At 40.5% G+C, this 16,201-nt stretch overlaps 1 protein-coding gene across 1 annotated transcript in view; it reads right to left on the reverse strand.

Annotated features, from left to right (window-relative positions):
• WDR33 (WD repeat domain 33) overlaps window positions 1–16,201 on the reverse strand; it is a 71,415-nt gene that overhangs the window by 51,573 nt on the left and 3,641 nt on the right. The window contains exon 2 of the mRNA XM_069865001.1: window positions 1,207–1,431. Within this exon, the coding sequence (XP_069721102.1) occupies window positions 1,207–1,410 (204 nt within the window). The 5' untranslated portion in view covers window positions 1,411–1,431. The remainder of the gene's footprint in view (window positions 1–1,206; window positions 1,432–16,201) is intronic.

A 16,201-nucleotide genomic window follows, 5' to 3' on the forward strand; every position in this document is an offset into this window, starting at 1 on the left:
TGCTGTAGACTTCACCAATCTATATTTGTGTACACAACATAAACATAAGCTAAAGTGCTAGCTGAAACATTTCCAGCCCACACTATTACAGTTTGCTAGAATTTCTTAAGCCAAGAGCAAGTTACATAATAAGCATTTTTTCTCATTTTTTTAAAAGAGCCACAAATTAAATCAGTAGTACTGAAGCCAGGACTGAAACATAATTCTGACAGATCCTAATTTTGCGTAAGCATCCAAAGCATACAGATCTGGGATTCTGTTTGGTTTTCCATTTAAATAAACAGACGATTGAGGGTGCTTAGTTCTGCCACAGTAAAAAAGGCCCTAAACTAATATTATTCTTTTTTTTCCAGTCCACAACTAATAGAATCTTTTTTGGAGCATTCCTAAAATATAAGAGTATGTTTTGAACGTTCAGCAATTAATCAGATCTTAGAAAATAACTAACATTTATTATTAAGAAACCCCTCTACAAGCTGTAATCGTGCACTGCCAAAGCAGCCCTTGCTGTGGTGCTGTTGAGATTCCAGCAATTTCTTTATTTACAGATTTGATTCTATTTCTTCTGAGCTAACAGTCACCCCTTGTACAGCAAATTGTGACCATAACATTACATTTCTCAAGAAATAAATGCCACCCATCAGGAAAGCTAAACAAGTATTTTTACAAACATTTTTTCAACAAAACTTCATTAAAGTTGTTCTGTATTTAAACTGCACAGAAGGGGATTTGCAGAGATCACAGGGCAAGCAGCAGAGCTATTTAGTAAAATGATGACAAAACATTCTTACAATGCTCTGATTTTGGAGGGGTAGGGATGATGATTTACTTCCCATTTGGGAAAATTTCTAGTTCAAATCAGTAAGAACAACTACATCACTTATAATGAGCTTTTATGTTCACTCAGAAGTCACAACAACACACAAGATGCTCAACCCCACTCCAAGCTGGAATTCCAAGACAGAATGCAAGAATTGGTGTAAATACCAACTACTAAATCAGCTGTCTATATGTGTAGTTTTATTACCAAGCATCAAACCCCTTCCATTCATACTACACCAAGTTCACAGGCAATTGTGACTGAGTTTGAAAAATGCAGCAGTAGGACTCCCCATATTCCAGACTGCTCTGTGGACACTGTACAGCAGAATCACATTTCAGGAAGGAAAAAAAAGGCTTTCAAACAGACTGAGAACATGAACTAACCTCCAAATATTTAATTACAGAGGGATTGTAGTCTATGGTCTTTCGGTTCACAGCTTTTCTCATCCGCTTGCCATCAAACGTAAGCTGTTGCATTGCTTGCTGCTGTGCAAAATCAGGTCTTTTGTAGAACAACTGCCGAGGCGCCTGGTGCTGGAACCTCGGCATATGGAAAAATCGGGGCGGGGAGCCAATTTCTGTGGCCATGGCTATCTTGTTTCTGAAAGACTGCAAAAAGTAAAACAATAGGTTACCGCATAAGAAAGACAAAAATCCCATATTTCCACTAACTTAGGCTTACAAAGATGAACAACACAAAGCAGCATTTATTGGAAGAAGTATTTCTGGTGCCTCTGAGCAATTATTATTCTTCCCCTGTACCACAACACTAACATTAATGTGGTTAAGTACTTTGCTCTCCATCAAGAGACATTTTTATTGAAACAGATCACTATAAAGTTATCAAAGTTTGATAAATGTAACCAAACGCAACTTTCCCTCAATGAGACCTACTGAGAACGCTAAGAAAATGTGAGAAGTAGCAAAAAAAAAAAAGTTAACATTGAGGGTTTTTTTCTGACAGAGGGAAATGAGGCTATAATCTAATTTTTAAGTCTGTTAAGTCCCTAAGCGATGAGATCATAGCAACCTCTTTACAGCTGAAAACTACAATATACACGGTCTTTAATGTATACACTGACTCCAGACTAACCAGTGACATACCAAACCAGTGAAAGCTCAGCCATAATTTTCAACCTGCACTCCCCTTCTGCTGCATATTCATAATTTGAAACCAAAATAAATCGGCATTGTCATCAAGGGAATGCAAAAAAGGCTGAGAATCCCTCCTTTGCACAAAGTATTTAGCCAGAGTACAAGTCCATTTAATAAAAGAATGGAAATAAACATGGTAGAATTTGTTTTTCAAAACAAGTGGAAAGAACTTATTTATAAATTCATAAACCTACTTTCCTACTCAGTTAAGGTACTTGTATTCTTAATTTGAAAGATTTGGAAAGTTATTTCAACTATCAGTCTTATAATTACCTGGTTTTGATCCCAAATAATTGAAAAAGGTTTCTGTTCTGTAAACAGCAAAATAAAGCTAAGGCAGAAATACTAAACACAAAAGAGGGTTTAAAGGTAGTGCATAGTTTGATAGTTCTTAAGAGGTTCTTTATTAACTACAAGGAGTAGGTTGCCCTCTAAATTGAGGCAGTTTGCTGGCAGAGGGAAGGGATTAACCTTCGCAGGCTCTCAAACCTGGGAGTCACAGGCTCCTTTCCATTGCCAACAGAAAGCACGTTGAGCCAGCTATGAAACAATCTTTCTCTTCACGACACAAACAGTAATAAGGTACAAGGGGGGAAAAAACAAACTGGGGCCACCAGAACTACTCTTCATTCAAGACAAGCAAGTCCAAACTAAAGCAGTAGGCATCCATAAATGGGGTAAGCATATTTCAAGACCTTTGGTAGGAGAAGCATCTTATTAGCCCAACGTGTGAAACAGGAAAGAGAGCACCTTTCAAACAAACCAACCCTCACCCTGCAGCAGAAAGGCCTGAAAGCTGCCCAGTTCCAAGTGGTCTCATAAGACACCACGTCTGCCTCCAAATACTGCCACATCCACACCACCACTAACACAATGGCTACAGCACTTAGCTCGTCTGAAACAAGAAAAAGCTATCAAAACATTCTAACAAGGTATGTCAAGTAGCCCTACACCATAGAATCACAAAATCCTATCACAGAATGGTGTGGGTTGGAAGAGACCTCAAAGCCCATCCAGTTCCAACTCCCCTGCCACGGGCAGGGACACCTCCCACTGGATCCAGTTGCTCCAAGCCCCATCCAACCTGGCCCAACCTTCAGGGATGGGGCAGCTACCACTTCGATGGACAGCCTGGGCCAGGGCCTCGCTCCCCTCACATTAAAACATTTCTTCCCAAGATCTCACCTCAGTCTCCCCTTTTTCAGCTTAAAACCGTTCCCATCACCCTATCCCCGAACTCCTTGATCAAGAGCCCCTCCCCAGCTTTCCTGGAGCCCCTTCAGGTGCTAGAAGCTGCTCTAAGGTCTCCCTGCAGCCTTCTCTTCTCCAGGCTGAACCACCCCAACTCTCTCAGACTGTCCTTAGAGCAGAGCTGCTCCAGATTGTCTTTCAACTCATCAGAAGACAGTTAACAGTTGTACAGAAAACTGAAAGCCGCACATCTGTACTCTTATCAACAACGCAAAAATACATTTCAAGAACACAAAGATAAGCTGAGGCTCCCAAGAACACTTTGATCAGAAATATGTGCAAGAAAACATTACATTAAAGTGCCATTTTAGAGAAACACCTTGAAACAATTAATCATTTATTCTCATTTTCCAGAAAATGAAATCTCCCAAAGAAAAATTTTCAATTTGAAATGTTGGTAGATCAAGCATTACCTATGACATGGATCAATTTGGAGTGGACATTCCCAAAACTCACTCAAGCAGTGTCCAGCTTAGATTAGCATAAACAACAATCACTTAACATGCAACCCACCTCAGCAAAAACTATTGCTTAAAAGATGAGCAAAGGCATAAATATGGTAATTACACCTCCAAACCCTTCCTAGTTCATGATTGTAACAAATCATGACACCACAACTATAACAACATGGAAATGACACAGCACTAGGAAAATGAAGGGTTTCTGTTCTGTTTATGTTCTACACCCCTTCTCCAGCTTTGGAGATTGCTGCTTCCATCACAAACAGCCTATGTGCAGTTACAAACTTTGGAAAACAATTTTTGTTTACTTGGCTGCTCACAATTGTTTACTTCTAATAATGCTACAAATATCATGCTTCTACCCACGTAAAATCCGTCTGCACAAGTCATGTTTGCATCTGTCACATAAACATCTAAATCCATACATAAGAAGAGCGTGTGCACACAGAGCTCTGTGTGTGAACACACACCAAGTGAAGTTTCCAGATTAAGAAGCTTTAAAAAGGAAGGAAGTTCGGAGTATTTATTTCCAAAGACCTCTACTCCAGTCAGACAAATACACCCATGAGACACGTAAGTTATCAGTAGCCTAACTTCGCCTTTTGCTGGGACGGACCAACGCCTCAACAGGTTCTCCTTTACATCTTTTGTATCAGCTAAAACAGCGTCCAAGTTCAGAGCGTCTATAGTCAAAACTCCTGTTGTACAGGGGAGCAAATAGAAACATGCAGACAAATATTAGAGGACAATGCATAACTCAGAGCAAAAACATCAAATTCCCTATTTTAAGCAAAGTACCAAATCTTGGGGATTTGGGGTTTTTTTTGACATTTCATCAACAATGGCTTGAATGGAAGACTCCATTATTTCTAATGCAGCGAATTAGAAGCAACAGCAGGATTTTTTTCCAAAATTAAGCATAAGCCTGCTATTATTTTATTGGTTTTGGACAGTAATGCTACTAATTCATTGCTGCTCTCTTCTACTTCATTACACTTTTATCACAATTTGAACGGTGAATTGAATTTCTGAATTTCTTTCACGCATCCTCACTGTTTGCAACAAAAGCATGATGCTTAATTAAGAGAGCTGACTATACGCTTCCCCCTTTCTGTCCCCACAAATACCTCTTCAACACTGACTACCTTCTACACATCTGGTGCTTAAATGTATTTGTGTCCAGTTCTGGAATCCTCAACACAAGGAGGAGATGGAGCTGTTGGAACGGGCCCAGAGGAGGCTACAAGGATGATCCGAGGGCTGGAGAATCTCCCATCCGAGGACAGGCTGAGGGAGTTGGGGTCGTTCAGCCTGGAGAAGAGAAGGCTCCAAGGAGACCTTAGAGCAGCTTCCAGTACCCAAAGGGGCTCCAAGAAAACTGAAGATGGACCGTTCAGAAAGGCTTGGAGTGATAGGATGAGGGACAACGGGTATAACCTGGAGAGGGTCAGAGACATAAGGAGGAATTTCTTCACAGTGAGGGTGGGGAGGCCCTGGCCCAGGTTGCCCAGGGAAGCTGTGGCTGCCCCATCCCTGGAGGGGTTCAAGGCCAGGTTGGATGGGCCTTGGGCACCTGATCCAGTGGGAGGTGTCCGTGCCCAGGGCAGGGGGGTTGGAACTGGATGGGCTTTAAGGTCCCTTACAACCCAAACTATTCTATGATTCTAAATACAGAGCACACAAAATGAATCCACTGAGCAAAGATAAGGCCATCCAGAAACACCAGAAGATAAGTAACCGGGCCTTTCAGCTAAAATGTCAAAATAAAGCCTGGAAAATGTCATCAAAAGGCAGAAGAAGTAAACAAAAGAAGAAATAAAGACATATCAGAATGAAAGTAAAGGCAGAACTAGGACTAGATGGACTAAAAAACCACAAAGACAAGTTAGCCAAAACACAGCAGGAATAACTACAGAAGCCTAAACACTGAGGAGCAAGGTTCGTCAAGAGACTGAATGAGAAACCTGACAAATTGGCACAGGCTAAAAAGGAAAAATTAAAACAATTGAGAGAGACAGGCACCAGAAAGTGCAAAACAGCTCAAGGAGCTCAATACCCAGGATGCCTTTTCCTTAACTGACAGAAAATGCACTCGCGAAGAGCAAGCCTTCGGTTCATTGACAATAGTTCCATATGGATGGTAGGTTTACTGATGCTAGTGGGTAATCGGAGGGCCACGGCTATAGCACAGGGACAACTGAGAAACTGAGGATGGCCTTGCACCCAGAGCAGCACGGTGTCACAAGACAGAGGGAATCTGGTGGCTTTTTACAACAACTTAGTCACGTAAGTATTAGTCCATTACAGAAAATGGTTACCACCTCACAAATAAAGGTAAAAACATAACACAACACACTCAGTAACTAGTTACGTTATCACCTTGTTTGGGTATGGCTGTTTCTTTAATATCAAAAGGAATCTCACAATAAGTTTTGGACTTCGCTGCTCAAAATTATGCAACCAGAGCAATTCGCACACAACTTCACTAAATCAAAACAAAACAAATTAGGCTACTCAAAATAAAACACAACAAAGCTTCCTACTGCACTGGTTTAAACAGGTAAAATTTGAAGAAAGACTGTCACGGTTTATATTAAATCTGTCACTTCTTACAGAGTGAGACAATACTAAAAGAAAATAATCTGATTTATGTCTAATCTTGCCAAACATCACATGGTTTACCCAAAAAGTAAACATCATCATTAATGATGTGCAATAACTGCTAAGTAAAACACACTTGTCTATTTCATAGTTACTTTTCACTGAACTGAAAGTAACTTGGGTGCAGCAGAGTAATAACCAGATTATGTCAAAAGAAAAGTAGGTTTCCAAGTGGCAGAACAGGCAGTTTTTCACCTGGGGAGCACAAGCCGCCAGGTACTTGGCAAAACCTGCATATCATAGAACAGTTTGAGTTGGAAGGGACCTTAAAGATCATCCAGTCCCACCCCCACCATGGGCAGGGTCACCTCTCACTGGATCAGGGGCTCCAAGGCCCATCCAGCCTGGCCTTGAACCCCTCCAGGGATGGGGCAGCCACAGCTTCCCTGGGCAACCTGGGCCAGGGCCTCCCCACCCTCAGCGTGAAGAAATTCCTCCTTATGTCTAGTCTAACTCTGCCTCTCTCCAGTTTATCCCCATTGCCCCTTGTCCTACCACTCCAAGCCTTTCTGAACAGTCCCTCTCCAGCTTTCCTCGAGCCCCTTCAGGTACTGGAAGGTCACTAAAAGGTCTCCTTGGAGCCTTCTCTTCTCCAGGCTGAACTACTCCAACTCTCTCAGCCTGTCCATGCTGCAGCCTAAGAGCCATTCCCCTGAAGTGGTTAAACCAGCAAAGGAAAACCAAAGTGAAACATTTTCCAAGTATAGCTGTACGCTACTTCTCTAAATGTGCACCAGACAAAGCCCATCTAGGCTTAAGAGCAAGCACTCTTGCTGTGAAATAGCAACAGTGAAAAGTAATTATCTGCATTGTCATAGCAGGCAGCATTCCAAAACATGGTCCAGGACATTCAGTGAAAAAAAACTCTTGGAGAAGAACCACCTCAGCTTTCTGCAGCAGAAGTGTAAGATAAGACTATCACAACACAGTCTGCATGGCAAGTTTACTGTTCAGCAGACCAATAGCAAGAGCCACTGGTCTGCTGAGACAAGCAACTTCACACCTACAAGGCAACCAGCAACATCTCTGTAATTTCAAAAATCCTGTTGTAAATACTGCAAGAAATTAGCCTCTGCATTTTTAATTGGTAATTTAAGAAATCTGTAAGTACATTTGAAGAAATATGACCATTCTGAAAAAAAACCCCAACCCACTAGGACCAAGTACAATATAATGTTATTCCTTTCCCTCTTTTGTGGAGTATCAACACTGAGTTCCAAAGTTCCTTTCTTTTGTCCTTTGGAACAATGTGCATCTCTGCTCTGAAAACCACTAATGGATGCATCCATGGCCTCTCCTTCATGAAACATTCACATGACTTTCAGGAAAGCGCTTTCTTGGTCTCACCAGTCCGTCTTATTCCTTATGTGGGAATGAAACCCCTGACCAGTGCAAGCGAACTTTGTGAAAGGATCTATCCTAGACCTAAAATGTTCTTTTTTTTTCCATCTTCAGCAATTATTTTCATGGTTTAGAAAAGAAAAAAGAAATAAACATGTATGTACAGACTACATTTGTCAATGACATGAGAACGGCAGCAGCCATGCCGGTTCAGGGCTGAAGAGAGAGAGACTCCGGGACACTCAGGCATTTCTTGAAAGCACACAGTCATCAGATAGGGCGTTACACAGAAAATGGATTCTTCAGGCTTGCACGCTTTGAAAGAATAAGGAAGTGTTCTCCCTCGTATTTTAAACTGTCTAAATTAAGTATTCCCAGAATAGTTCCTCTTTCAAACTGAAAATGAACCTGAGAAAGATTAGTTTTGAATCTGTGTTTCTGCATCTGCCCTGCTGCTTTCACTGCAACAGAGATGATTGAAGAATCATAGAATGGTTTGGGCTGGAAGGGACCTCAAAGCCCACCTACTTCTACCAACCCTGCCACAGGCAGGGACACCTCCCACTGGATCCGGTTGTTCAAGGTCTCATCCAACCTGGCCCTGAACACCTCCTGCAATGGGGCAGCCACAGCTTCTCTGGGCAGCCTGGGCCAGGGCCTCCCCACCCTCACGGGAAAACATTTCTTCCTAAGATCTCATCTCAACATGTTTCAGCTTAAAATCATTTCCCCTCACCCTATCCCTGCACTCCCTGATCTACAGCCCCTGCCCAGCTTTCCTGGAGCCCCTTTCAAAAACTGGAAGCTCCTCTAAGGTCTCATAATCTACAAACGTTAGAAACTTAAAACTGCTGCAAAACCAGCAGGAGCAGCAGTGAGCTTCCACCATATTTTTCTGAAGATACACTTCAAAATGTGCCAAAACTTGTGTATCTGCCAATGAATCAATTTCTCACAGCAGAGGTGACTTCATTTCTGCTCTAGGCAGATGTCCTCGTTTTTCTGAATGAAAGATTGGTCCTAAGTTTTCTTAGCAGTATATCAGATAATTCCACTAGGAAAACACAGAAAAACTATGAAGATTAAAAACTACACCAATCATCTGATCCAGATATTTATATATTAACATAGATGAATATGTTCATTTGACCAACTCCTTGAACTACTTGGTGTTTCAATTTCCCATCATACTAGATAAACAATCAGATTTGCATAACAAGATTACCTAAAATGCAGAACTGTACATCCATGTTAGGCACTCAAGAATCTCAAGTAATTTCACAAGTACATTTTGTTTTAACAGGCCTGTCTCAGATCATAGGTTCTGGATAGATAAAGCTGCTTCATCAAAGGAAAAAGTGCTATATTTAAATAAATGTAGTTCAGAAATAATGCTAAGGATTTTGATATTTTTGATATTTTTCTTTGATACTGATACAGTGCTATAACTAGATATCTTTCCCACTAGTTATGAGATATAATAAGAGGGAATTTAAATCTTATTCCCACTCTTGTATTACATAAGGCACAAAATCAGCGTAGTTTTCTGCATTTTTATCTGCGCATCACCAAAAACTCCGTAGAAGGCATGCAGACAGGGGTATACTAAGTTTAAACCTAAGGCTAATGAGACCGTTCTTAGGATTTCAGAACAGAGTCAATTATCCACACGTGCTGGATGTCCACAACACACCAAATCACAAAATGCAAGACAAAATAATACTGATCTATACTTTACAAGAGCAACATTGGTGCTCTGTGGCACACAGACACCTGCAAGTTTTAAACACAAAATATGGAGTCTGAAAGGATGAGAACACATAACATTTCTAACATATTTATCAAGAAAGCAACCAACTTGTACGGTATAGAAAGACCTGGCAAAATGTGGTAACTTCAATGCAGTTTATGATGCGAAGTATTTATCTTCTGCAGGAAGAGAAGCAGTGCTGACATTTAACAAACGCCCCACACCTTCGAAGCTTCACATACAAACACATTATGCTCAAAAACCTCCAAAACACTAGAGGAACCATACAGATAAACAAAGACATGGAAAAGCCCAGGAAAGAACGGGCTAGGAAGGAAAACACTGGAGCCTCTGAGAGGCTCAAGTTACACACCTTAGGGGGAAAACCTTCAATAGCTAAGGATGCTTTGCTGCACTAAGTTAACATGGACATTTAATACTGCCTCTAAATTTTCAGGTTTTAGTGCTAAATAATCAAACATATCTTGCATATTCCTCACTTTATCAAACTAAATCCTTGGTTCATTTTAACCTAGACATATTTACCAAAGAGAGGTGCTTATGTACATCATAAAAATGCCAAAACACTTCAGTTCACAGGACTCGGGAGACAGGTCCTGCTTTACCACTTTGGCCACAGGAGAGAAAAACGCTTTCACAAGGAAAACACCCTAGAACAATTCCACTTCTGCATCTCACAAAAGCAATTTCTACGGCAAATTTCCTTAAGCGTACTGCAAAACAGACACGGAAGCAACCAACTGCATGAAGAGGAATTTTTGAAGACTGCACCTAAACCTCAGTTACAAAATGCCCAGGATTTGTTCTGCTGTCACGATTTCAATAGTTCTGCTTGAAGTTCAAATTTACTTGCAATATTTTAATGGATTTCTAATAATAAAACAATATTCTTCCTTCCTCTAAATAACCGGTATGTTCCTTCATCTCAGCCCCTGCTTAACATTTGTCCAAGATCTGTATTTAGTTTCTAACTAACCCAGACTGTCTTTTGTTACTGCGAGTCGCTAAGATAATAACAATTCATCTTAACTGACCAAAATACATGCAGCATGGTTTTAATGCTGAAGTGATAACCACCTTACCACCTTACTTTGGAGCTACCACATACCTAGGATACCAGGGTTAAAAAAAAAAAAAAAAAAAAAAGACAAACCCAAAACCAAAAGAAAACCAATTTAAAAACAAAAAAAAGGCCTCTCATGCTTGCTAATCCTAAATATCAAGATATTATAAACAGCTGTAGAATGATATCAGGACCTGCTGAACTAATGCTAATCTCACTGGAAGAAAAACAGTTGAATCTGCTTGGGACACTCCTTGTTTCACCCAATATGTGGTTCGCCTTATTTATGAGAACATACTGTTGGTTCATATTCAACTTGGTATTCACTGTAACTCTCAAGCCCTGTTCCCTCATTTTGCAGCCTGGACAAATCCACGTGGCTATGCCCACGCGTGGAGAACTCTGCACGCCTCCTTGTAGAGGTTACTGCTGACCCATTCCTTAAGGTCACTCTCAACTCAAGGGCTACTGTTGAGTTATATAAACCCCAAGTTAGACATATCATCATCCCTCCTCCTCAGCTCATCTATGACTGAACCAGAACCTTACTGAACTCTAGAAACAATTACTATTTAGGCACCATACAGAAGAAACACAGTCATTCTGCTGACACTGGTCTACATGTGGCTCCTGGGCAGAGACAATTCCTTGGAAGATTCGAGTCCTCGTTACCGTAAGACACAAATGAAGGAGGGCATAAGGCAAAGAATCAGAGCAGCAAGAAATCCTATGAAATAAATCTTCAAAGAATTTAAGATCAGCAGAATCGAAATGGACCAAATGGACTGCAGTGGTTCGGAGGACAAGACTTCAGCAGGGAAAACTCAGCAATCACTGCCTTTGCATCAGAAACAATCAACCAATACAATCTAATAGACAGATTCTCTTTGTGCTATGGAACAGAACCCTGTATTTTAATACATGAAACAAAGTTGAGCATCTGAGTCTCCAAGAGCTGCAAATTCAAGCTAACAAGGACTTGGGAATTAATAGGAGTTTAACTGGTTATAAAGATTCACCTTTCCTGACCTTTATCTATCAAATACTTAGCAAACATATCTAGAACTCTTGCAACTTTTACGTAAAAGTCAATGTTAAAGCATCTGAAGAAAATAAAGAAAAGTCTATTTTGTGACCCAAAGAATGCTCCTCCCCAATCTCAGTGTTACCTGGGCCGGTGTCCTGACAAAGCAGTCCAGACCAGTTTATGGACCAGAGGCAAAGAAAGTATCTTTAAGTTTCCATAAGCAAGAAACTGAAGTCCACAAGGGGGAGCAGGAGGAAGGGAAATAGTGCTATCATGTGTGATCATGTGAGAAAATGTGCCTTTATATGGCAAGTGAGAACCGTCAAGAGATCAAAAAAACCAGCAATAAAAAGCAATGCTCTTCAATGGTCATTAGCTGTATTTCAAAGATTCTTTTTTTACTTCTCTCTCCAAAAATAGATTCAATACATTAGCAGAACATGTCAAGACAAAATAACTTCTTTTTCTTTAGTTACATATTTTAATGGTAAACACCATCCGCCATCAATGTCTACACCGTGGCTAACTCACATCCAGAAACAGAGGCTTTGTGCAACAGCCTCTCCATCTTCTGGAAAGGTGGAAGTTATTTACATACTTCATGTATTCAATATAAGAAAAGATACTAAACACCAACAGTCACACTGCAGAATGTCACGTAAAGCACTACCCTCCACAGGATTTTCCCTAGCAATATCCAGAGATTTTCCTCAAGGATTTTTCTTCTCTTTTGGTAAAAAGATGTAGCAGATGCCCATAGATTTAGTCAAGACAGATTTGTTATTCCTCCCAAACCAAAACTCAAGGGTCTTGAGCAGTTAACAGCTAAGTTTAGAGCAAAAGATAAAAACTAATGCCTACAGTTGCAACGCCCAAGCACAGCTGAGAAAGACCCCTAAGCAAGGGCAGTGGAGTTGGGGAGAACAATTTAACTTCATCAAATCACACAGTGCTGCTAAACAAGCCTTTCTCGGCCCCTGCTAGTGAAATTCAAACTAGGGGCACTTCAGCAATGCTTCCCATTACCGAGGTATTGGTGAATGAGAGAGGTTTAAAAAAAAAAAAAAAAAAGAAACAAAACCAAACAACAACAACAAGCCCCATCAATCAAACAAACACTCCCTTAACTATGGAAATGGTGAAGTAGAACAGGACTCAATCAAGCAAGTTCTTACTGTAGATTATTTACATGGATAAAGACAATTCAAAAGTGTAGCTTCTCATTATCTGCTCCTGTTCAGATTTAAATGCTTTGCGTGTATATAAACCCCTTTCTTGCCACAGTTTGGTGTGGAAGATCAACGCATAATCCCCGTTTGTTACTGATTAGGCTAGAAATTGTTTAACCCTATGAGGAATAAAACCACAATAGAAAAAGATGTGAAAACTATTGCGATTTTAATCTCTCACTGTTTAAAAGCCTCCATAACTTTTCCTCCAGCAGTTACAGAAGTTTTGTCAGAAACATGCCTACTTTAAAACGTGGAGAACTTAGATTCCTTTTAAAGAGCCTTCAATGCTGAAACACTTTCCAAATTAATGATGATGTATATACCACTTGCTCACACAAGTGAAAATGAACTAGAATGACTCATGCTTTTAACAGGAATCACACAGAGAACTCTCCCAGGAAAACAAGTTTTCTGGTCTTTCCTCATGAATTACAAGCCATGTAAATGCCTGCACGATTATGGAGATGCCTGTGCACTGCTCAACCACCACACATAAGCTTCTTTCGTAAAATACCCTTTCCATTTACTGTTTAGTACTGTTCAATAAAAGCAAGTTTTCATCTTCTCTATCAATACACTTTTCAGTAAAAAGAATTCAAGTTCACATACATCAATTCTTCACAAAGCCTTTCAAAGAGCAAAGGTTCAGTGTAAGATTATCCCAATCACAGGCGGAGTTAAGCTCTCCCTTGGGAATGACAATTCAGCAGAATTGCCTGTCACCAGAGAGCCTCAGTTTCAAAAACCCAGTTCTCCAAAGGTCTAAAACCTCTTGGCATTTCTTTCCTATGGCACATCACCTGCTTTGAGAATAGTAACAAGCTTTCCCAGCAAAAGTAGCCCCTCAGTCAACAGGTCTCAGTATTTTCATCTTACTGTACAGAAAGCTTGGCAGCTGTGGTTTACTATATTAGTCAAGAGTCCACAAAACATATTTTTAGAAATAGCTATTTTGTTTATCTTATTAGGCTTAGATTTGCTTAGGAGGCCAAAATATTTGTATCAAACAGCAGAAAAAAATTGCAAAACATGGTTTGATGACTCAGTTCTGAATTTAACTCCAAAGTGCATAATTTAGGAGCAGTGCAAACATCACAAGGAACATACTACATTAACACTTCCTGCAGCCTGCAGTCCTCCTACATGTAAATTTGGGAAATCTGTATTTGTTCTTGTGATATAACCCTAAGATTTCTCTAGTCCCTGCAGAGTGTAATGCTTTGATCACAAACATGCCCCAAGAGGAGGAAGGGCATTTTCAAAGTTAACTGGTGATTTTTTCACTGGGGCAGGAGGAAGGAGGACAACAGTAAAAAGAGCTGCTGCTCACCACGATCACAAAATCTATCGGCAGCAACAGCTAGTGAGTGAACCTCAGCACTGCGGGAACAGTCTAGTGGACTGCCGAGATCAAGTTCCATAATGATTCAAACCCAACCTAAAACCGCCATCACGAAGAAGAGCAGTTGTGCCTCCATCCCAGTTGTGTGCTCCTGCCCACATTACCCTCCATGAAAGCCAACACGAACATCTGGTGACCAAACCAGTCACCCACCTACGGAGCTGCTCTGTTAAGACTCACTTTTTGCTAACATCAATCAAACCCCAGAGCAGCTTCCCAGCCAGCTTACTAGAGTTCCTGGAATGCCCCTACTGACACAGGAGAAAGCTCATGACAACTGATGGGAAGCAGGGAAGTTACTGCTTGGGGCTGCAGTGCCAGTTCAGATGACTGCAAGTGCACACAGGACAGGGAATAGCTGCACCGGGACACAGTCCTCAGGCTGGAAGTCAAGCACTTCGGAGCTGGGGCACTACTCGCCCAACTCAAAGCACAGCTCCTGCTCAAATTTGCAGATAAGTATTTGTACACTCATGGTAAAATACAAATCACTGTGTTGCGAAAACTTTGTAATGTGGGAAAACTAATTTTGGCTTCTCCACATTGTTCTACTCAGAGGGCCTCACTGTGGGGTACAATTAGAGGGGAGTGACTGAGAAGAATCTTGAAGCTTCGTGACCAACTGCCTTAGATTAAAATTTGGTACTAAATTGACATGATCTTAAACATTTAGGGCTGTATTTTATAAAGAGCTGATCCATCTGCTGTACTAACCACGGACAGAGCATACTGCCTCTCAACACGTGGTCACAGTCACCCTGTGCAGCTCAAGCCAGTTCTATAGCAGATGTGTAGTTCCCACCATCTCCTCTTTCCCTACCGCCTTGCCAGTTCCATAAACGTTGTTTCTAAGACCCAGGCCAAACCAAAAAAAAGAGCCAGATAAAAATCAAACATCTGCTTCTGCTCACAAAAAGGGTCCCCCTCTACAGCTACCTGCATCATCTCTGGTACCAAGAGCACACATGTAGCAGAATATTATGGTTTTAATTATTTAACAGAGCTAAAACTTCCAGGTTACACGGCATGTACAACTCCACTGATAACATTCTCAAAGCTTCCAAAGTTAACAATTTTTTTTTTGAACAAATACATTTCATTATGGTGAAGACTACTTAAATAACAGCAATGCACTCATGACAAGCATGTTGTTCTTCATACTGAAATTAACTCACTAAAAGTAAACAGAAAATGAGAAGCATTGAGATTTAACAATGGTAAATGGGAAAAAAATCCTATTTAGATTAAAAATGAAATTGAAGATAAACTTCTAACTCCTTTTTTTGATAGCCAAAAGCATGCCAGGGGTACTTATTGCAGTGTAGAAGAGCCCAGAGAAGAAGTAGTATTTTCATTAGTATCTGAAAAACATGAAAAATTGCTTGTACCTTTTATGCTTTATATATGTATAAGAATATTTCCATGTAATTGTTTGAAACTATACTTGTGTACCACTCAGAAGTTTTATACAGGTCAGCCAACAGTAAAGTTCAGCAATGCAGAGCAAGTCTCTCTTCCTTCAACTGAGGGAAACTGTGATAAAAGCAATGATTCGCCAAACTGCTTAGAACAGAACCCCCAACGCCTGATAAGACTTCAATGTAACTCAGTATAATTCCTTGTTATTACACTTGGTATGGTTTGTAATCTTTAAGGCATATTTACATGGATTTTCAGCATTAAAGATTATCCTGAATTATGGAAGCCGGCACTTATCTTTCTGCTCAACAAGGGATCTTAAAGGACAGGACTGGGTTTTTTCCTCCTCAAGTGAAAACCAAGTACATGCATCCCAGATAATTGGCATCTGCTTACTGCAGCCCTTCTTGCTACATAGAATCATACTTCTATCTGATAATTTGGTGCAGAGGTAAAACAGGAACAATACCACTTAGCTTAGTTTCAAAGCATGAAGTAATTTGGCCTCTAGTATCCCTCCACACTCAGAGAATGCCTTACAAACCGCACCTGCCACCTCTCTAAGCAAGAGGGAACTGTACCAGAAGAGTATAAAG

This window comes from Phaenicophaeus curvirostris, chromosome 10, assembly GCF_032191515.1.
Source record: "Phaenicophaeus curvirostris isolate KB17595 chromosome 10, BPBGC_Pcur_1.0, whole genome shotgun sequence".
NCBI lineage: Eukaryota > Metazoa > Chordata > Aves > Cuculiformes > Cuculidae > Phaenicophaeus > Phaenicophaeus curvirostris.